Here is a 22,423-nt window from a genome sequence, read left to right as displayed (position 1 = left end):
GGGACACCGACAGATAGGGGGCGAGATGAGGAAGTGGTGTGAGAATGGGAGACGCTGAAAGTTCGGTCGGTTAGGTATGAAGATATCCAAGATAGGGCCAAGTCTGTGATGCCCAGAGATGAGAGAATCTGTAGTAGGAGGGAATGGTCTACTGTGTCGAAGGCAGAGGACAGGTCCAGGAGGAGGAGGATAGAGTAGTTTCGCTTGGCTTTGGCGGTTAGTAGATCATTGGTGACTTTGGTTAGGGCAGTTTCAGTAGAGTGATGTGGTCGGAAGCCAGATTGTAGCCGGTCAAAGAGGGAGAAGGAGGAGTGGTATGTGGACAATTCAAGATGCATATCAGACCAAATGAGAATCATGAGGTCAAAAGAACTGCCCAAGGAGCTCAGAGACAGAATTGTGGCAAGGCACAGATCTGGCCAAGGTTACAAATGAATTTCTGCAGTACTCAAGGTTCCTAAGAGCACAGTGGCCTTCATAATCCTTAAATGGCAGAAGTTTGAGAGCACCAGAACGCTTCCTAGACCTGGCCGTCCAGCCAAACTGAGCAATCATGGGAGAAGAGCCTTGGTGAGACAGAGAAAGAAGAACCCCAAGATCACTGTGGCTGAGCTCCAGAGATGCAGTAGGCACATGGGAAAAAGTTTCACAAAGTCAACTATCACTGCAGCTCTCCACCAGTTGAGACTTTATAGCAGAGTGGCCCGAAGGAAGCCTCTCCTGAATGCAAGACATATGAAAGCCCGCATAGCGTTTGCAAAAAAAAACCAAAAAGGACTCCCAGACTATGAGAAATAAGATTCTCTCGTCTGATGAGACAAAGACAGAAGTTTTTGGTGATAATTCTAAGCGGTATGTGTCGAAAAAACTAGGCACTGCTCATTACCTGCCCAATACAATCCCAACGGTGAAACATGGTGGGGCAGCATAATGCTAATAAGGGTGTTTTTCAGCTGCAGGGATAGGACGACTGGTTGCAATTGAAGGAAAGATAAATGTGGCCAAGTACATAGATATCCTGGAAGAAAAGCTCTTCCAGAGCGCTCTGGACCTCAGACTTGGCTGAAGGTTCACCTTCCAACAAGACAATGACCCTAATCACAAAGCTATAATAACAAATGAGTGGCTTCAGAACAACTGTGACCATTATTGACTGGCCCAGCCAGAGCCCTGACCAAAACCCAATTGAGCATCTCTGGAGAGACTTGAAAATGGCTGTCGACAAACAATCACCATGCAACCTGAAGGAACTGGAGAGGATCTGCAAAGAAAAATAGCAGAGGATTCCGAAATCCAGGGGTGAAAAACTTATTGCATTGTTCCCAAGAAGACTCATGGCTGTACTAGTTCAAAAGGGTGCTCCTACCAAAGGGTCTGTATACTTATGAACATGTAATATTTCAGCTTTTCTTGTTTAAAAAATATGCAAAAATGTCTACATTTCTGTTTTTTTTCTGCCAAGATGGGGTGCACAGTGTACATTAATGAGAAAAAAAAATTGAGCTTTTTTGAATTTACCAAACGGCTGCAATGAAACAAAGAGTGAAAAATGTAAAAGGGGTCTGAATACTTTCCGTACCTACTGTATAAACTAAAGCCAGTGCTATATTGGCACTATCATGCTGATTCTAAACATACCTTTAGTTGTCCGTTCGGATGTATACTTTCTGAAATACAGGCAAGTAAAGTTTGTGAAATACACGGTTATTTGATTGATAGGTGCAATAGAATATCTAATAGGTGGGTCAGGTTATGCTAGTTCTTTCCGCCCCTGTTTGCTTGCCTGTCCTTCCTACCCCTGTCTCTGTTATTATAGGGGGAGGAAGGACAGGGGGGAGGAATAACAGGCAGACATGGGCGGGAATAACTAGCAAAACCCGACTTATTGGATATTCCGTTGCGCCTATCAATGAAATAACAGTGAATTTCACAAACATTACTTGCCTATATTTCAGAAAGTATACATCTGATCTCACAACTAAAGGTATGTTTAGAATCAGCATGACAGTGCCAGTATAGGCCTGGCTTTAGTTTATATATGAAAATCCTGGTGGTTGGTCCTCTTTATTCACTAAATTCATGTCATTCATTTACTCCTATTGCCACAAGTGAATAAAAGCCAGCCATGCGCTCTGCTATTATCAACATTTGTGAAAAAAATGGGTCGTGCTAAAGAGTTTACTGAATTGGAGAGCTGTATTATAATAGGACCACGCAGAAGTAACAAGGCAGTTTGTGAAAATTCTTCCCTCCTAAAAATTCCACGAGGAACAGTGAGAGGTATTGTTGACAGGTAAAAGTGTTTAGGAGCCATAACGAGTAGACCATGTAAATTTACAGAACAGGATCGCCGAGTGTACAAAAATGACTAAAAATGAGTTCCTCTGGCATTAAAATAAGAATCTGTGCCGGAAGTTTCATGGCATGTATTTCCATAGAAGAGCAGCTGACTTATGTCACCAAGCACAATGCCAAGCATCAGATGGAGTGGTGTAAAGCATGCCGCCACTGGACTCTGCAGCAGTGAAAATAGGTTTTGTTGCGTAACATATCACGCTTCTAAATCTGGCAGTTTGATGAAGGAGCGTGGGTTTAGCAAATGGCAGGAAAACTTTACCTTCTGACTGCATTGTGCCAACCGTAAAGTTTTGGCCTAGCCCTCTTAGTTTTAGTGAAGAGAAGGGAATTTTGTTACTTACCGTAAATTCCTTTTCTTCTAGCTCCAATTGGGAGACCCAGACGATTGGGTGTATAGCTACTGCCTCCGGAGGCCACACAAAGCATTACACTAAAAAGTGTAAGGCCCCTCCCCTTCTGGCTATACACCCCCCGTGGGATCACGGGCTGCTCAGTTTTAGTGCTAAAGCAAGAAGGAGGAAAGCCAATAACTGGTTTAAACAAATTCAATCCGAAGAAACATCGGAGAACTGAAACCGTTCAACATGAACAACATGTGTACCCGAAAAAACCAAAAATCCCGAAGGAAACAGGGCGGGTGCTGGGTCTCCCAATTGGAGCTAGAAGAAAAGGAATTTACGGTAAGTAACAAAATTCCCTTCTTCTTCGGCGCTCCATTGGGAGACCCAGACGATTGGGACGTCCAAAAGCAGTCCCTGGGCGGGTAAATTAATACCTCAAGTTAGAGCTGCAAAACAGCCCTCCCCTACGAGGAGGCAACCGCCGCCTGCAGGACTCTTCTACCTAGGCTGGCGTCCGCCGAAGCGTAGGTATGCACCTGATAATGTTTGGTGAAAGTGTGCAGACTCGACCAGGTAGCTGCCTGGCACACCTGTTGAGCCGTAGCCTGGTGTCGTAATGCCCAGGACGCACCCACGGCTCTGGTAGAATGGGCCTTCAGCCCTGATGGAACCGGAAGCCCAGCAGAACGGTAGGCTTCAAGAATTGGTTCCTTGATCCATCGAGCCAGGGTGGATTTGGAAGCCTGCGATCCTTTGCGCTTACCAGCGACAAGGACAAAGAGTGCATCCGAGCGGCGCAGGGGCGCCGTGCGGGAAATGTAGATTCTGAGTGCTCTCACCAGATCCAACAAATGCAAATCCTTTTCATACCGATGAGCTGGATGAGGATAAAAGGAAGGTAAGGAGATATCCTGATTGAGATGAAAAGAGGATACCACCTTAGGGAGAAACTCCTGACTCGGGCGCAGCACTACCTTGTCCTGGTGAAAAACCAGGAAGGGAGCTTTGGATGACAGCGCTGCCAGCTCGGATACCCTCCGAAGAGACGTGACCGCTACCAGAAAGGTCACTTTCTGTGAGAGTCGAGAAAGTGAAACATCCCTCAGAGGCTTGAAGGGCGGCTTCTGGAGAGCAACTAGTACCCTGTTCAGATCCCATGGATCTAACGGCCGTTTGTACGGAGGGACGATGTGACAAACCCCCTGCAGGAACGTGCGTACCTGAGGAAGTCGTGCTAGACACTTTTGAAAAAATACCGATAGCGCTGAGACTTGCCCTTTAAGGGAGCCGAGCGATAAGCCTTTTTCCAAACCAGATTGCAGGAAGGAAAGAAAAGTAGGCAATGCAAATGGCCAGGGGGACACTCCCTGTGCCGAGCACCAGGATAAGAAAATCTTCCACGTTCTGTGATAGATCTTAGCAGACGTGGGCTTCCTAGCCTGTCTCATGGTGGCCACGACCCCTTGAGATAATCCTGAAGATGCTAGTATCCAGGACTCAATGGCCACACAGTCAGGTTCAGGGCCGTAGAATTCAGATGGAAAAACGGCCCTTGTGACAGTAAGTCTGGCCGGTCTGGTAGCGCCCACGGTTGGCCGACCGTGAGATGCCACAGATCCGGATACCACGACCTCCTCGGCCAGTCTGGGGCGACGAGTAAGACGCGGCGGCAATCGGACCTGATCTTGCGTAGCACTCTGGGCAAGAGTGCCAGAGGGGGAAACACATAGGGCAGCTGGAACTGCGACCAATCTTGCACTAAGGCGTCTGCCGCCAGAGCTCTGTGATCGCGAGACCGTGCCATGAAAGTTGGGACCTTGTTGTTGTGCCGGGACGCCATTAGGTCGACGTCCGGCCTTCCCCAGCGGCGACAGATTTCCTGAAACACGTCCGGGTGAAGAGACCATTCCCCTGCGTCCATACCCTGGCGACTGAGGAAGTCTGCTTCCCAGTTTTCGACGCCGGGGATGTGAACTGCGGATATGGTGGAGGCCGTGGCTTCCACCCACATCAGAATCCGCCGGACTTCCTGGAAGGCTTGCCGACTGCGTGTCCCGCCTTGGTGGTTGATGTATGCCACCGCTGTGGAGTTGTCCGACTGAATTCGGATCTGCTTTCCTTCCAGCCACTGCTGGAAGGCTTGTAGGGCAAGATACACTGCCCTGATTTCCAGAACATTGATCTGAAGGGTGGACTCCTGCTGAGTCCACGTACCCTGAGCCCTGTGGTGGAGAAAAACTGCTCCCCACCCTGACAGACTCGCGTCTGTCGTGACCACCGCCCAGGATGGGGGTAGGAAGGACCTTCCTTGTGATAATGAGGTGGGAAGAAGCCACCATTGAAGAGAGTCCTTGGCCGTCTGGGAAAGGGAGACTTTTCTGTCTAAGGACGTCGACTTCCCGTCCCATTGGCGGAGAATGTCCCATTGAAGTGGGCGCAGATGAAACTGCGCAAACGGGACTGCCTCCATTGCTGCCACCATCTTCCCCAGGAAGTGCATGAGGCGTCTTAAGGGGTGCGACTGGCCTTGAAGGAGAGAGTGCACCCCTGTCTGTAGTGAACGCTGCTTGTCCATCGGAAGCTTCACTATCGCTGAGAGTGTATGAAACTCCATGCCAAGATATGTTAGTGATTGGGTCGGTGACAGATTTGACTTTGAAAAGTTGATGATCCACCCGAAAGTCTGGAGAGTCTCCAGCGCAACGTTCAGGCTGTGTTGGCATGCCTCTTGAGAGGGTGCCTTGACAAGTAGATCGTCCAAGTAAGGGATCACCGAGTGTCCCTGAGAGTGCAAGACTGCTACCACTGCTGCCATGACCTTGGTGAAAACCCGTGGGGCTGTCGCCAGACCAAATGGCAGGGCTACGAACTGAAGGTGTTCGTCTCCTATAACGAAGCGTAGAAAACGCTGGTGCTCTGGAGCAATCGGCACGTGGAGATAAGCATCTTTGATGTCTATTGATGCTAGGAAATCTCCTTGAGACATCGAGGCAATGACGGAGCGGAGAGATTCCATCCGGAACCGCCTGGTTTTCACGTGCTTGTTGAGCAGTTTTAGGTCCAGAACAGGACGGAAAGAGCCGTCCTTTTTTGGCACCACAAACAGATTGGAGTAAAAACCTTGACCTCGTTCCTGAAGAGGAACAGGGATCACCACTCCTTCTGCCCTTAGAGAGCACACCGCCTGCAGAAGAGCATCGGCTCGGTCGGGATGTGGGGAAGTTCTGAAGAACCGAGGCGGAGGACGAGAACTGAACTCTATCCGGTACCCGTGAGACAAAATGTCTGTTACCCACCGGTCTTTGACCTGTGGCAGCCAAATGTCGCAAAAGCGGGAGAGCCTGCCACCGACCGAGGATGCGGAGAGAGGAGGCCGAAAGTCATGAGGCAGCCGGCTTGGAAGCGGTTCCTCCGGCTGCTTTCTTTGGGCGTGAGTGAGCCCGCCAGGAATCTGAGCTCCTCTGCTCCTTCTGAGTCCTTTTGGACGAGGAGAATTGGGCCCTGCCCGAGCCTCGAAAGGACCGAAACCTCGACTGTCCCCTCCACTGTTGAGGTTTGCTTGATCTGGGCTGAGGTAAGGAAGAGTCCTTACCCTTGGACTGTTTAATGATTTCAGCCAATTGCTCACCAAACAGTCTGTCTTGAGATAATGGCAAACTGGTTAAGCATTTTTTGGAAGCAGAATCTGCTTTCCATTCCTTTAACCACAAGGCTCTGCGTAAAACCACAGAGTTGGCGGACGCTATTGACGTACGGCTGGTAGAGTCCAAGACCGCATTGATAGCGTAAGTCGCAAACGCAGACATTTGCGAGGTCAAGGACGCCACTTGCGGCACTGATGGACGTATGACAGAGTCCACCTGCGCCAGACCAGCTGAAATAGCTTGGAGTGCCCACACGGCTGCGAATGCTGGAGCAAACGACGCGCCGATAGCTTCATAGACAGATTTCAACCAAAGGTCCATCTGCCTGTCATTGGCATCTTTAAGTGAAGCCCCATCTTCCACTGCAACTATGGATCTAGCCGCAAGCCTGGAGATTGGGGGGTCCACCTTTGGACACTGGGTCCAGCGTTTGACCACGTCAGGGGGAAAGGGATAACGTGTATCCTTAAGACGTTTGGAGAAACGCTTATCTGGATAAGCATGGTGTTTCTGGACTGCTTCTCTGAAGTCAGAGTGGTCCAGAAAAGTACTCAATTTACGCTTGGGATACCTGAAATGGAATTTCTCCTGCTGTGCTGCTGCCTCCTCCGCTGGAGGAGAAATATCCAGCAGTCTATTGATGGCCGCTATAAGATCATTCACCATGGCGTCACCATCAGGGGTATCCAGGTTGAGAGCGGTCTCAGGATTAGACTCCTGATCACCTAGCTCTGTCTCATCATACAGAGAATCCTCTCGCTGAGACCCTGACCAGCGTGATGACGCCGAGGGTCTCTCCCAGCGAGCTCGCTTAGGCTGCCTGGGACTGTCGTCCGAGTCAGAGCCTTCAGCCTGTGATGCCTGGGACCCCCTTGGAGCACGAATTAGTTCCAACTGAGGGGGACCGGGGAACATTGAATCAACAGTGCCCATGGTCTGAGTGACCGGCCTGGACTGCAAAGTTTCTAGAATTTTTGTCATAGTCACAGACATCTTATCAGCAAAAACTGCAAACTCTGTCCCCGTCACCGGGGCAGGGTTCACAGGCGTCTCTGCCTGGGCCACTACTAGCATAGACTCCGGCTGACGAAGTGGCACAGGGACCGAACATTGCACACAATGGGGGTCAGTGGAACCTGCCGGTAGATCAGCCCCACATGCGGTACAGGCAGCATATAAAGCCTGTGCCTTGGCACCCTTGCTTTTTGCGGATGACATGCTGTTGTCTCCTCAGAGCAATATAGGGGTATAAGCCAAGAAGCGACCGTACAGTGCAATATATAGGTACAGACAAAAGTACACAAAACAACACTGTGGCACTAGTGGGGTCAGCACCTAGGTGCTGCTTACCGCCCGCTTAACAGCGGGTGTGTGGTCGCCAGAATCCCCTGTCTGGGTCTCCCAGGGCTATGTCCGTTCTCCAGCTCAGACTGCGTGCAGGAATGGCTGCCGGCGTCCTGTGAAGAGGGGCGGGCCGTGGGCGTGTGCAGACAACGAGCGGGAAACTGGCGTCCCACTGTGCCCAGTGAGAGGGCTGGAGTATGTAAATAAGACTCCAGCCCTCGGCGCTGACTATTGTACAGCGTCTCTCCCCTTCCCTGACTGACAGGGCTGGGGGCGGGAACGAAACGTAACTAGGCCGCAGAAGCCGGGGACTAGATTTATCAGCGCTGCCGTCGTAAAGGCACGGTCGGCGCGAAGTCCCCGGCGCACTACAAGTCTCAGCCGCGCCGCAGTCTCCGGGGGCGGCCGGCGCGGTAGTTCCCCACACATAAACTCACTCAGCTAAGCTGCAGTGAGTATAACCCAAGCGCGCAGCGCTACTGTCCCCGGCGCACTAGAACACCCAGCAACGCTGGAGTGTGTCTGTGCCTGTCTGTACGGGGACACAGAGTACCTGAATGTTGCAGGGCCTTGTCCCTGACGGTACCCAGCTCCGTATCCAGCAGGATCTCCGGGTCTGTGGATGGAGCCCGGCCTCAGAGCCTGGAGGCCGGTAAGATCCCACTTCACCAGAGCCCTCAGGGGGATGGGGAAGGAAAACAGCATGTGGGCTCCAGCCTCCGTACCCGCAATGGGTACCTCAACCTTAACAACACCGCCAACAAGAGTGGGGTGAGAAGGGAGCATGCTGGGGGCCCTTTAGTATGGGCCCTCTTTTCTTCCATCCGATATAGTCAGCAGCTACTGCTGACTAAACAGTGGAGCTATGCGTGGATGTCTGACCTCCTTCGCACAAAGCTTGAAAACTGAGCAGCCCGTGATCCCACGGGGGGTGTATGGCCAGAAGGGGAGGGGCCTTACACTTTTTAGTGTAATGCTTTGTGTGGCCTCCGGAGGCAGTAGCTATACACCCAATCGTCTGGGTCTCCCAATGGAGCGCCGAAGAAAAGATCTTAATGCTTCAACATACCGATACATTTTGAATAATTGTATGCACTCAACTTTGTAAGAACAGTTTGAGTTAGGTTTAACAGTGCCCCTTTGCACAAGATCCATAAAGACAGTTGAAGAAGTGTGGTATGGAAGAACTTAATTGGTCTGCACAAAGCTCCAACCTCAACCTCATCAAACACCTTTGTGAACAACAAGAACAGACATGGCAAGTAAGTCCCTCTCATCCAGTGTCCATGTCTGACCACACAAATGCTTTTCAAAATGACAGGCCAAAAATTCCATCAGACAGACTCCAATATCTTGTAAAAGAAAGCCTTCCCGAGAGAGTGGAAGCTGTTTTAGCTGTAAAATTAGATCAACTCCTTATTATTGCTTATGTACTTAGAGTAAGAAATCATAAAATCTCCTATAGGTGTAATGGGTAAAGGTTCTAATACCCCTATGTACACTAGCATAGATAAAGAGATCTTTAGAAAAAGTATTTCTAAAGCGCTTTGACCATATGCTAATGAGCGCTGGGACTAGTCCTCTGGGCGTTAGTTCCCTGGCCAGTCGCCACCCATTAGCATGTTAGTACGTCCCTGTGGGCGTGCTAACATGCTAATGAATGTGCAGCGTCACAGGATGATCTCACTCACCTCATCGCCGCCTGACGCTGGATTTCGATTCAGTACGCATGACCCCGGAGTTTGGGTCATGCGCACTACTTCAGTTTGAAGCCAGAACGAGTACACCCGGCTTCAAACGCCGTCTGGCTGGGGATATAACGTCCAGGGGACTAATACCCTCGCTCATTAGCATACGGTAAAAGATCTTTAGAAATACTTTTTCTAAAGACCTCTTTATCTATGCTAGTGTATACAGGGACAGTTAGGCAGGGATTAGCAATATGCACCCAGAACTGCTCATGGGTCTGGGTGCATCTTTTACCCGACCGGTTCACTTTAAGGAGGAACTTGTATCCCTCACTCATGTTTGTTCAAGTGTGTGTATTTTTTTCAAAGTACAGCCGAAGATAGGCAGGAGGATAAGCTTTGATATATTTACTTGAAATAGATTGTGCCTATAGTACCACATATGTTCTTGTGTTATACCGACCTTCCTTTTCCTTCTTCTCCAAGCTTTCTTCTGCAGCGGTTTTGTCTGCTCTAAAGAAGATTCTTGCACTGCTCAGCGAAAAGTAAAGGAACTCAAATTCCTACACAAAAAGTGAAGGTACAATTAGGGGTCATTATTTGTACGAGTAATGCAATAAAGAAAGCAACAAAGCTCAAAGCATGTGGGTTTATATTTGGTCTACTGTAAACAAAAAAAAAAAAGATAGAGCTGTCCAAATGGTGCACAAGTTCTTTACTGCGTACGTCTATATTTCATCCAGAGACAGGCAGCATAACACAAATGTCCTTCTGTTAGAGATTCATAAAAGCCTTTGTGTTGGACTCTACAATGTTTCCAGGAGACTAAATATGGCTTCAGATTGAGCATACAAGTCTGAGGCCACACGGGGATTTGTGAGAGTGCTCGCATGACACTCGGCACACGCTCGCAGCACAGAGGGAGCCAAGTGTCATGCGACTGTGGTCCGATTGCGCGATCAGACCACAGCTGCAGAGGGGAGGGGAGGGCCGGCGCTGCAGAGGAGAGGGCCAGCGTTGAGGGGATGGAGGGATTTATCTCCCTCTCTCCTCCGTTGCCGGCTGAAGCGAGAATTGCACTACTCTTGCGTTACAACTGTTTTCTCGGTTCGATTAGGGCTGAGAAAAAAAAAAATCGCTCATGGGAGATGCCCCATAGAGTAATATTGGTCCGAGTGGAATGCGATTTTTTTATTGCATTTCACTCGCTTCGTATTACTCGCCGTGTGTGCTACCCTAATGCAGCATCCTGTGAAGCTCTGAAGAAGCCACCAGGAATACATGTACACTCCTCTACTGTAACCCCTAACATCTAGTATTTTTCCTATTCTACCAATTTAAAGGGGTTTGTGAGGAAGTGTATTGAGCGAGGTCGCGCTCATCTAGTCAGATTCTGGCTCAGAGTCTGCATATCACATACTTGTGGTCAAGTGACTGCCATTCCAGGCTCAGAAACCGGTGAATCCTCACCGCAAACAGTGCGCGAGTTGTGTGGATTCACAGGTCTGCAGTCACAGAGTGACACAGAGTGACTGCAGACTTATGGATTTAGAATGGATAACCCCTTTATGTATTTAGCCATATATTTAATCATAAAATATTACAGGGACTGAAGATCACTTTTACAAGCAAAAGTGATTTAGGTGCAAGACGTAGTCCAGCCAATGCCAATAATCTTGTACAGTAAGCTTAGGCTGACCAAGAATTGCTGCACTTAGCTTTTAGATATTTGGGCTCCTGCTATGAGAGATAAAAAAGAGAATTTTGTTACTTACCGTAAATTCTTTTTCTTATAGTTCCGACATGGGAGACCCAGACCATGGGTGTATAGCTTCTGCCTCCGGAGGACACACAAAGTACTACACTAAAAAGTGTAGCTCCTCCCTCCGAGCATATACACCCCCTGGTAGCCAGTCCTAGCCAGTTTAGTGCAAAAGCTGAAGGAGGACATCCACCCACAAGTAGAGACAGAGCAAAACCCGGAACAACCGGAACCTCTGTCTACAACAACAGCCGGTGATAACACACAGAACAAGAAACCTGCCAACAGGCAACAGGGAGGGTGCTGGGTCTCCCATGTCGGAACTATAAGAAAAAGAATTTACGGTAAGTAACAAAATTCTCTTTTTCTTCATCGTTCCTTATGGGAGACCCAGACCATGGGACGTTCTAAAGCAGTCCATGGGTGGGAATAAACAGAAAAACTGAGAAGTTGGCGAAACCTTACTTCACAAATGGGCGACAGCCGCCTGAAGGATGCGTCTGCCCAAGCTCGCATCTGCCGAAGCAAGAGCATGCACTTGGTAGTGCTTCGAAAAGGTATGCAGAGTAGTCCAAGTGGCAGTCTGACAGACCTGCTGAGCCGTAGCCTGGGCCTGAAAGCCTAAGAGGCACCGACAGCTCTGGTCAAGTGTGCCTTGATCCCCGGCGGGAGAGGCACTTGAGTACACTGGTAGGTATCGGAAATGGCCGACCTAAACCAACGAGCCAGGGTCGGCTTAAATGCCGAAAGGCCCTTACGCTGACCAGAGGTCAGCAGAAAAGAGAGGTGCACCGCCTAAGAACAGCGGTGCGAGACACATAGATCCGGAGCGCCCGCACCAGATCCAGAGTATGCAACGCCCTTTCAAAGTGATGAACAGGAGCCGGACAAAAGGAAGGCAGGGAAAATGCCCCGGTTAAGGTGGAAACAGCAACCACCTTAGGGAGAAAGTCCGGAGTCGGACGGAGAACCACCTTGTCTTGATGTAGGGAGGACTCCGAAGAGAGTGCAGCCAAAACAGAGACTCTCTTGAGGGAAGTTATGGCCACTAGAAAGACCACTTTCTGTGAAAGACTAAACAAAGAAACCTCCCTAAGAGGCTCAAAGGGGGGTTTCCGGAAGCTGTGAGGACCGAATTAAGGTCCCAGGGCTCCAAGGGCCGCCGGTAAGGCGGAATGATGTGAGATGCGCCCTGCATGAAGGAGCGCACCTGGGCCAGCCGGGCGATACGCCGCTGGCACAACACTGACAGAGCCGAGACCTGTCCCTTAAGGGAATTGAGGGATAGTCCTAGCTGCAGACCGGACTGTAGAAGGGACAGGAGGGTCGTCAAGGCCAAAAGGCCAAAGGATACTTCCGAGCTCGAGTCATAGTGATGACTTCAGGAGGGATACCAGAAGTCGTCAAGATCCATGACTCAAACGCCACGCCGTCAATCTGAGAGCCGCAGGTTCTGGCGGAAGGACGGACCTCGTGAGAGAAGGTCTGGACAGTCCGGGAGATGCTATGGCACCTCTACGGACAGACGGAGCAGGTCAGGGTACCAAGCTTGCCTGGGTCAGTCTGGAGTAATGAGAATGACCCGACGGCCCTCCTTTCTGATCTTGCGCAGGACTCTGGGCAAGAACTAGAGGGTGAAACACGTAAGACAGACGAAGCTGGGACCAAACTTGAACCAGTGCGTCTGCCGCAAAAACCTGAGGATCGTGGAGCCACGGTTTGACGGCTGAGACAATCTGCCTCCCAGTTTTCCACGTCTGGGATGTGGGCTGCGGATATGGTGGACTAGGAGTCCTCCGTCCACTGAAGAATGCGATGAACCTCCAACATTGCCAGGCGGCTGAGTGTCCCGCCCTGGAGGTTGATGTAGGCAAACGCTGTAGCGTTGTCTGACTGGACTCAAATGTGCCTGGCCGCCAACAGATGGTGAAAGGCTTATAGAGCTAGAAACACAGCTCTGATTTCCAGCACATTGATCCAGAGGGCTGATTCGGACAGAGTCCAAGTGCCCTGCGCTCCATGGTGGAGATATACTGCTCCCCAGCCGGATAGACTAGCATCTTGGTGAGGATCACCCGGGACGGAGCCAGGAAGGAGCGTCCCTGAGACAGAGGGGACGAAGCCACCACTGAAACGAACCCCTGGCTGTGGCGAAGCCACCGCCCCGTGGAAGGAGGAAGTCCGCTTGTTCCAACAGCGGAAAATATCCAGCCGCAGAGGACGCAGATGGAACTGGGCAAGGGAATCGCTTCCATTGACACCACCATCTGATCCAGCACCTGTATTAGGTGCCTGATGGAACGACGTCGACCGCCAGCCAGAGGGACTGCTGTTTGACTAAGGGCAGCTTCACAAGTGCCGACAGAGTCTCGAATTGCGTCCCTGGGTATGTGAACTTCTGGGTCGAAGTCAGAGTGGACTTGGATAGAATAACAAACCACCCGAATTGGTTAGATTGGCGAGAGTGAGCGAGGCACTCCGCTAACAGTCTGCACTGGATGAACCCCAGACTAGAAGGCTGTCCAGGACAAAAGGATCACTGCCAACCCCTAGAGGTGCAGGACCGCAATCACAGCTGCCCCGACCTTGAGAATACTCGAGGGGCCGTGGCTAACCCCAAGGGAAGAGCCACGAATTGGACCACTCTGATTGCAAAACGTAGCCAACGCTGGTGTGAAACTGCGATTGGCACATGCAGATAGGCATCTCTGATGTCGATGGATGCTAGGGAATCTCCTTGGGTCATTGATTGATCGCAGAGACTCTATGCGAAACTGCCGCACCTGAACATGCTTGAGAAGCTTGAGATCCAGGTCGGAAGGCACCGCCCTCTTCGGGTACTAGGAATAGATTTAAGCAGAAATCTCAGAACCGTTCCCAGTCGGGAACCGGTACAATTACTCCAGTGGCCTGCAAGAATGCCACAGCCTGTGAGAAGGCGGCGGCCTTGGAGCAGGGGGGAGTTGACAGAAAAAAATCTGTTTGGCGGGCTGGATAGAATTCTATCCTGTAGCCGTGGGAGATGGTATCTCGCACCCACTGATCGGAGACGTGTTAAAACCATACGTCGCCAAGTGGGAGAGCCTGCCACCGACCAAGGATGTTGCTGGCGTGGCCAGATAGCCAGGAGGAGGCTGACTTAGTGGCAGCATCTCCTGCGGTCTTCTCGTGCGCCATTTGGGTTTACGATCCTTGGCTGAGCCAGTGGACGAGGCCGAGGGCTTAGAGAACGATCAAATGGAGGAACAAAAAGAACGAAACCTCGACTGATTCCTGCCCTGGACAGGTTTCCTGGTTTAGGTTTGTGGCATGGAAGAAACTCTTCCCGCCAAGAGCTTCCTTAATAATTTCATCCAGTTGTTCCCGAATAGTCTGGTCCCAGCAAAAGGGAGCCCAGCAAGGAACTTCTTTAGAAGCATCCGCCTTCCACTTCCGAAGCCACAGGAGCCTGCGGATAGCGAGGAAATTAGCAGAGGCCACCGCAGTGCGGTGAGAGTCTCCAGCATGGCAGACATGGCATAGGATGAAAAGACTGAAGTCTGGAAGTTAAGGCAATCATTTCGGGCAAAGAGTCCCTGTGAGGGAATGCATCTCCTCTAGAGAAGCAGAGATGGCTTTGAAAGCCGCACTGCTGCAAAAGCTGGGGAGAACGAGGCCCCTGCCGCCTCCATACAGATTTGGCCAGAAGGACAACCTGGCGGACAGCAAAGCCGTAAGTGAGGAGCCATCAGCCACTGATACAACGTCCGGGCTGAGAGTCTAAACACCGGAGGGACCACCTTTGGTGAATGAGCCCACTCCTTGACCACCTCTGGTGGAAGGGGAAAACTGTCATCAGAACCACGCTTTGTGAAGCGTTTGCCAGAGCAGACCCTGGGCTTGGTCACAGTGGCCTGAAAACTGGAGTGGTTAAGGAACACACTCCTTGTTCTCTTAGGCAAGGTAAACTGGTGCCTTTTTGCCAGAGAGGGTTGCTCCTCTGATACTGGCGGATTGAGGTCCAGTACAGAATTAATGTACAGTGGGATCCTTAGAGAGGTGCCGTCAGCCACTGATACAACTATCCGGGCTGAAATACTAGACACCGGAGGGACCACCCTTGGTGAATGAGCCCACTCCTTGACCACCTCTGGTGGAAGGGGGAAACAGTCATCAAAACCACACTTTGGGAGCGTCTGTCAGGACAGGCTCTGGGCTTGGTCACAGTGGGCTGAAAACTGGAGTGGTTAAGGAACACACTCCTTGTTCTCTTTAAGGTATACTGATGCCTTTCTGCCAGAGGGGGATACTCCCCTGATACAGGCGGATTGAGGTCCAGTACAAATATAATGGACGCAATCAAATCATTAGCATCTGCATCACCTTCGGACAGATCAATGGTACATTAAGTAGCGTCCGAGCCCCCAGTAAAGACATCCTCCTCGTCCAGTGAGTCAGCTCGTGAATCAGAGCTGCGGGACGGGGAAGGACAGGGGACCCTGCGTCTCCATTTTAGGAGGACGGGGTCTGAGACCAGATGAAGAGTCCTCTGAGAGCTTTGCTGAGCGAGCCGTAGCAGCAGAAGCGCCCTGAGAAGGGGGCTAATGCATGCTCAGCACCACCGGAGCAGCTGGAGGGACCACTGACGAGCCTCCAGGCTGAGGGACCACTGTGTTTATGTGCTCAGTACAGGCAGTACGAGTCTACATGCAGTGCATATTAAGAACAGCCTTGCAGCCTTGCTCTGATGTGAGACATGCTGCAGAAGTGGGGGCTCTGTGAGGGAATGCATCTCCAGAATGACCCCCAGCAGAGTATATAAACAGAGAATATAAGCAGCTGCACAACTGGAGGTTGTGGCTTGCCAGACCGTTTAACATACATTTCTGTGCCCTCCAGTCCCCCAGCCCAGGCCCCCATTTGTCACAATGTGGTATCTCTGTGCCTATGCAGACATTGAGAACGCTGAGAAAATGGCGACCGGAGCGAGGAGAGGGGGCGGGGCCTACTCTGAGAGCGGGCAAATGAGGTATACAGGGGAGGGAATCTTTCCTCAGTGAGGAGTGTCCGTTCCCTGTGCTGAACAGCCGCTGGGCGGAGCCACACTGTCCCTCTGCACTGACTAACATGCAGGGGCAGTGAAACCGAAACTAGGCCTCAGGCGAAGCCGGGGTCTAGATTTAAACATGCGGCCAGCGTGCAGGCACCATCGGCGCGGTTCTCCAGTGAAAACTGGAGAACCGGCCGGAAATGTTACCACAGTCATATAACACACTCCCCCCAATAAATAAAGTACAAGGGACCCCTGGAAAGACCACTTTCTGTGGTAAAAACGTCTCAATACTTAGCTTTTGAGACGCAGGTGCCAGGTCCCTGGGGGGGGGTTAAACGCTCCGTCCGGCAGGATCCTGAAAAAGGGCTGCGGACGGAGACCGGTCTCCTGCAAAGCAGTGAGAACCGTGATGGCTCCCACTTCAAGCCAGAGCCCCAGGGGATGGTGAAGGAGCGCGGCATGTGAAGGCTCCAGCCTTGTAAAATCAACCTTAACAGCACCGACGACACAGTGGGGTGAGAAGGGACATGCCGGGAGTCCAGATTGGACCCGCTTTTCTTCCAAATCTTTGAAATCCAAAAAATCAAAAATCAGAGAATGCATGTGTGTGTGTGACCTCCTGAACACAAAGCATTGAAACTGGCTAGGACTGGCTACCAGGGGGTGTATATGCTAGGAGGGAGGAGCTACACGTTTGAGTGTAGTACTTTGTGTGTCCTCCGGAGGCAGAAGCTATACACCCATGGTCTGGGTCTCCCATAAGGAACGATGAAGAAAAGTTTGTTTACCAACCGTAATAAGTTTCTGTTGAAAAATGTAGTTTGTCCATGAGTATCAGAAAAATATAAAAGCCCCAAAAAATAAAAGCTTCTTCACCTGCAGATAGATGTCTAGCCTTTTCTGAGTGAGGTTCATTGTCTGAAGCAGCTTCTCATCCTGGTTATTGGACTGCACGTTCTGCTGCTTGGACACTGCCCTTTTCTCCTTCATGTACTTTTCTCTTACGGACTGAAACCAGTGCAAGGAGTCAAATTCTTGGTACTGATCTAGTAACTTTAGAATATAGGCAACCCCTGTGAGCAAAAATAAGGAACATATGTAAAAAAAACCATTACAATAATACTGAGAGGGTACATATGATATTTCCAAACTAAGAGAACCAGGTTAGTTAGTAGTGGACAAATGATATAGAAATGTATAAAAGGTCAGAGTGTACCATCACTCACCTACTATATCACACATAACAGGGACATTTCATACATCAGGAACACAAGATGTAAGTAACTTACCCATCGCAAACCCATCATCGGTAAAAGCAGCACCAACTTTATTTTTCTTGTTTAGTTTTTCCTTGCAGTTTATAGAATGCTCCACAAAGTTAAGTGTCTGTGAAGAAAAAGGAAGAAGTTGCAAACAACATTTTATAGAATTTGCACTATTCATACATTTCAAGATTCCACTATCCTAATAGTCAAAAAGGCAGAAACAGAAAACCAAAAACAGAAAATTAGTTCTGCCAAGTCTACCCAAAGCTGATGGTTCTCTTTTTACGTTTTCTACTGTGGCTAAACTGGTTGAAGGGACAAAGGGGTAACAAATTGCAAACCTTCCCCTTTATCATGACATTCCCTTATAACAGTCCATGTAATCCAAACAAAAACAGCAGAATACTTGTAGAATGGGTTCACTAAAGGTGAAATCCAAGCTTTAAAGGGAGTCTGTAAGCAAATATCTCACATCACTACATAGATGAAAAGAATGCAAGTGCAAACGTTAAAAAAAATCTATTATAAAAGTCTCGGTAAGGGTCCGCTGATATTTACTTAAAGGGGTACTCCAAGAATTAGATAAAATGGAGTCCATGATATAATTCAAAGTGCAGCCTATCTTAGGCTATGTGCCCACGTTGCGTAGTTGCATGCAGTTATGCTGCGTATTGCACTGCAGCGTAACTGCATGTGTCCCCTGCACAATCTATGAAGATTGTGCATAATCCATGCCCACATTGCGTTTTAGAACGCAGCAATTTGCATGCTGCCAAATCGCTGCGTTCTAAAAAGCAACATGTCACTTCTTTCGTGCGCTTTGCATGCGGTTTCCATTCTGTCTGTAGGGAGAGGCAGCATCCAGAGCGCACGAATTCTGCAGTCACCAAAGTTTCAGAACGGGAGTTTTTCAGCTGCGCTCTAAAGCGGACATGCAGTGACTTTTACGCTGCGGTTCAGAGCGCACACACGTGGGCACATAGCCTTAGTCACATCAGGATGGGCTTCTTATTGAAAACATACAGCTTCCAAAACGTGTGTCTCAACTGACGAGCTGTATCACACATACCCACTCCACAACAAGGAGCACGGCTGAGACATGTGAAGAAATACGTTTTAACCCATGTTGTGCTTGACAAAGATCTCCACCTTCCTCCACCTCTGTCAGTTTGACAGCTTTATAGCAGTGCACGGAGACGGATGGCACCCAAATGGAAAACAAAAACATAGACAACCCCTGTTGTGCTCAGTGAGGAATAAATATATTTCTTGCCATATGACAGCAGTGTTTCTGTTCGCCGACTGAAGTATATGTGATACAGCTTTTGTTATAGAGACACTGATCTCGACAGATATGTCTTCAGTCTGCAGCCTGTCCTAACACATGACTAGGATGGGCTACAGTATGAAATATATCAGGGATGCCATTTTAATGCATTCTCGGAAACCCCTACCTTGAAATTTGGCCAGTAAACCTTTCCCCTCTGATCCTGATTGAAAGTTTTAGCTGTCAGTGTGTGTGGGTGCATATATATATATTATGTCACTGACGTGGACGCTCACAGAACAAAAAGCCATTGAGTCTCTTCTCAATCTACGCAGGTGAAACGGTCAATTTTGGGGGAAAGTAGGGGGTGCGTCTTATAAACCGAATATACGGATTATATACTGCAGGGTCCACTCTGGAGCGGTGGTGGGGGGGGCTGGTGGAGGCTGGTATAGGCTTGTGAAGCTGCGGGCGGCAGCGTTTGATCTCCTGCACCCGCTCATATAATATGCACAGCCGCTGTCCACCCCCGTGGTGCTGAAACTGCACCGCGGCGATGGGCTGGGGGAGCTGCGCATATTATATCTGCCCGTGCTTCCCTTTGATCACACATGCCCCCTCCCCCTGTGTTAGCTATGGCCCCCATGCTGCTACCCATAGTAAAATAATAAACTCTTTACTCACCTCCTCCAGCATGTCTGCCCAGTCTCCCTCCTGCCACTTTGATCAGGCACACAGAGATAACACACTGCTGTGCCGATCACATGACCGGGACTGTGAACCAGGAAATGCAGGAGGCCGGAGCTCAACCCCGAGGAGGGGTACACAAGGGAGCACAGCCCTGGAGTGAACCAGGAAATGCAGGAGGCCGGAGCTCAACCCCGAGGAGGGGTACACAAGGGAGCACAGCGCTGGAGTGAACCAGGAAATGCAGGAGGCTGGAGCTCAACCCTGAGGAGGGGTACAGGAGGGAGCACAGTGCTGGAGTGAACCAGGAAATGCAGGAGGCCGGAGCTCAACCCCGAGGAGGGGTACACGAGGGAGCACAGTGCTGGAGTGAACCAGGAAATGCAGGAGGCCGGAGCTCAACCCCGAGGAGGGGTACACGAGGGAGCACAGCGCTGGAGAAGGTAAGGAAAGAGTTTATTTTTACTAAAAGCAGCAGCATGGGGCAGCGTGTGTGCCAGCCACAGGGGGCAGCGTGTGTGCCAGCCACAGGGGGCAGCGTGTGTGCCAGCCACAGGGGGCAGCGTGTGTGCCAGCCACAGGGGGCAGCGTGTGTGCCAGCCACAGGGGGCCAGTGTGTGCCAGCCACAGGGGGCCAGTGTGTGCCAGCCACAGGGGGCCAGTGTGTGCCAGCTATAGGGACAGTGTGCCAGCCATAGGGGACATGTTGCATCACTGGGGGACGTGTGCCAGCCCAAGGGGGCTATACTCAATATAAGGTGGCCATATCCAGATTAAGGGGGCTAATTTTAGGATGGGGGGCTATGAGGGACATATACTCTATATGATTTGTTAGACAGACACTGGCATTATTAGACGGACCCCATTTATTAAAAAAAATTCTCTATTCCTTCACCAAATTTGGGGGTGCGTCTTATAATCCGGTGCGTCTTATAAAGCGAAAAATACGGTACTGGTTTCAACAACTTCATCATTTGCGTTATATAAGTCAGCCTTGACATGTTGAGAAATTATTTCATTGCACATATTTGGGAACAAAAAAAAATGAAAAAGATTTGCTAACTTTGTATATGGTGGAAAGAGAATGTTATGAGGGTCTTCACAATAAAAACAACTACTCATCCATACATCTATGCATAAGAGATAACCAAGATAACTAAAAACTGAAACAGGTAAAGCAACGGTGATCCAATCAGAGCCGTACACACCAAAGGTGGGACGATACTGTAGAAGTTCCGGAGGTGAATATTCTTTGCACTGCGAAATTCAGGAGCAAATACGTCCACCAACATTTTGAAGTATTCTGTTCCCTCTGCTGAATTTCTGGTTAGGTCACCGAGCACAAAATCTAGCTGCCTGGAAAGAAAAAAAATATATACTGTCAAGGTAAGGTTTACACTTGTTTTACAAACAAATGCTAAAATGTTAAAAAGTCACCTTGCAGCCTTCAGAGTTTCTTCTGACAAATCCTCCTCTTTCACCAATTCTTCAAAATTTACTATGTCTTCTAAGTCTGGTACAAATCTAGGTAAAAATCAAGAATAAATACATGCAGACAAGAATGAAAGTTAAAAATAAAATAACCTACTACTCTTCATAGCTAGCCAAGTAGAGGATGTGGCTAAAACTATGGAATCACCTGGCTCAGAAGATGTTCATTTAGTTGTTTACTTTTGTTTAAAAAAAAAAAAAAAAAAAAAACCAGATCACAGACCTGGCACAAAACTAAAGTAATTTCAAATCAACTTTCTAGCTTTAAGAAACACTAAAAAAAACTTGACAACAATGTGCTAGCTAGTATCGGTTATCAAGACCAAACAGGGGAAAAATTATGGAATCACTCAATTAGGAGGTAAAAATAATAGAATTACACGGTAAATTTTCATTCCCAAAACTAACACCTGCATCAAATAAGACCTGCTCGTTAGTCTGCATCTAAAAAGGAGTGAGCACACCTTGGAGAGCTGTTGCCCAAGTGGACTGATATGAATCATGGCTCCAACACGAGAGATGTCAATTAAAACAAAGAAGAGGATTATCAAACTCTTAAAAGAGGGTAAATCATCACGCAATGTTGCAAAAGATGATAATTGTTCACAGTCAGCTGTGTCCAAAATCTGGACCAAAGACAAACAACATGGGAAGGTTGTTAAAGGCAAACATACTGGTAGACCAAGGAAGACATCAAAGCGTCAAGACAGGAAACTTAAAGCAATATGTCTCCAAAAAAGGTAATGCACAACAAAACAAATGAGGAACGAATGGGAGGAAACTGGAGTCAACGTCTGTGACCGAACTGAAATAAATCGCCTAAAGGAAATGGGATTTACGTACAGCATAGCTAAACAATAAAAAGATGACTGCCTGAAGAGAACATGCAAATTTCCACAGTCATTGATAATATGGGGGCTGCATGTCAGGTAAAGGCACTGGGGAGATGGCTGTCATTACATCTTCAATAAATGCCCAAGTGTACATTGAAATTTTGGACACTTTTCTTATCCCATCAATTGAAAGGATGTTTGGGGATGATGAAATAATTTATCAAGATGATAATGCATCCTGCCATGGAGCAAAAACTGTGAAAACATTCCTTGAAAGAAGACACATAAGGTTAATGACATGGCCTGCAAACAGTCCGGATCTCAATCCAATTGAAAATCTTTGGTGGAAGTTGAAGAAAATGGTCCATGACAAGGTTCCAACCTGCAAAGCTCATCTGGCAACAGCAATCAGAGAAAGTTGCAACCAGATTGATGAGTACTCTTTGTCACTCATTAAATCCATGCCTCAGAGGCCACAAGCTGTTCTAAAAGCCAGAGGTGGGCAACAAAATACTAGTGATGTATTGGAGTGTTCTTTTGTTTTTCATGATTCCATATTTTTTTCCTCAGAATTGAGTAATTCCATAATTTTTCCCCCCTGTTTGGTCTTGAAAAGTAACCGTTACTGGCTAGCACATTATGTTTTCATGATTTTTTTTCTTAGTGTTTCTTAAAGCTAGAAAGTTGCCATTTGAAATGACTTTAGTTTGG

At 48.9% G+C, this 22,423-nt stretch overlaps 1 protein-coding gene across 1 annotated transcript in view; it reads right to left on the bottom strand.

The window, feature by feature from the left end:
* The window catches only part of WASHC4 (WASH complex subunit 4), a 160,339-nt gene that overhangs the window by 4,985 nt on the left and 132,931 nt on the right, over positions 1-22,423 (bottom strand). Inside the window, exons 28-32 of the mRNA XM_075344739.1 lie at positions 20,826-20,912; positions 20,597-20,744; positions 17,459-17,555; positions 17,046-17,242; positions 9,839-9,938 (exon numbers count right to left, since the gene is read on the bottom strand). Of these exons, the coding sequence (XP_075200854.1) occupies positions 9,839-9,938; positions 17,046-17,242; positions 17,459-17,555; positions 20,597-20,744; positions 20,826-20,912 (629 nt within the window). The remainder of the gene's footprint in view (positions 1-9,838; positions 9,939-17,045; positions 17,243-17,458; positions 17,556-20,596; positions 20,745-20,825; positions 20,913-22,423) is intronic.

This window comes from Anomaloglossus baeobatrachus, chromosome 4 (assembly GCF_048569485.1).
Source record: "Anomaloglossus baeobatrachus isolate aAnoBae1 chromosome 4, aAnoBae1.hap1, whole genome shotgun sequence".
Classification (NCBI taxonomy): domain Eukaryota; kingdom Metazoa; phylum Chordata; class Amphibia; order Anura; family Aromobatidae; genus Anomaloglossus; species Anomaloglossus baeobatrachus.
The sequence above is the reverse complement of the archived record's forward strand: the minus strand, read 5'-3'. Positions and strand labels throughout refer to the sequence as shown.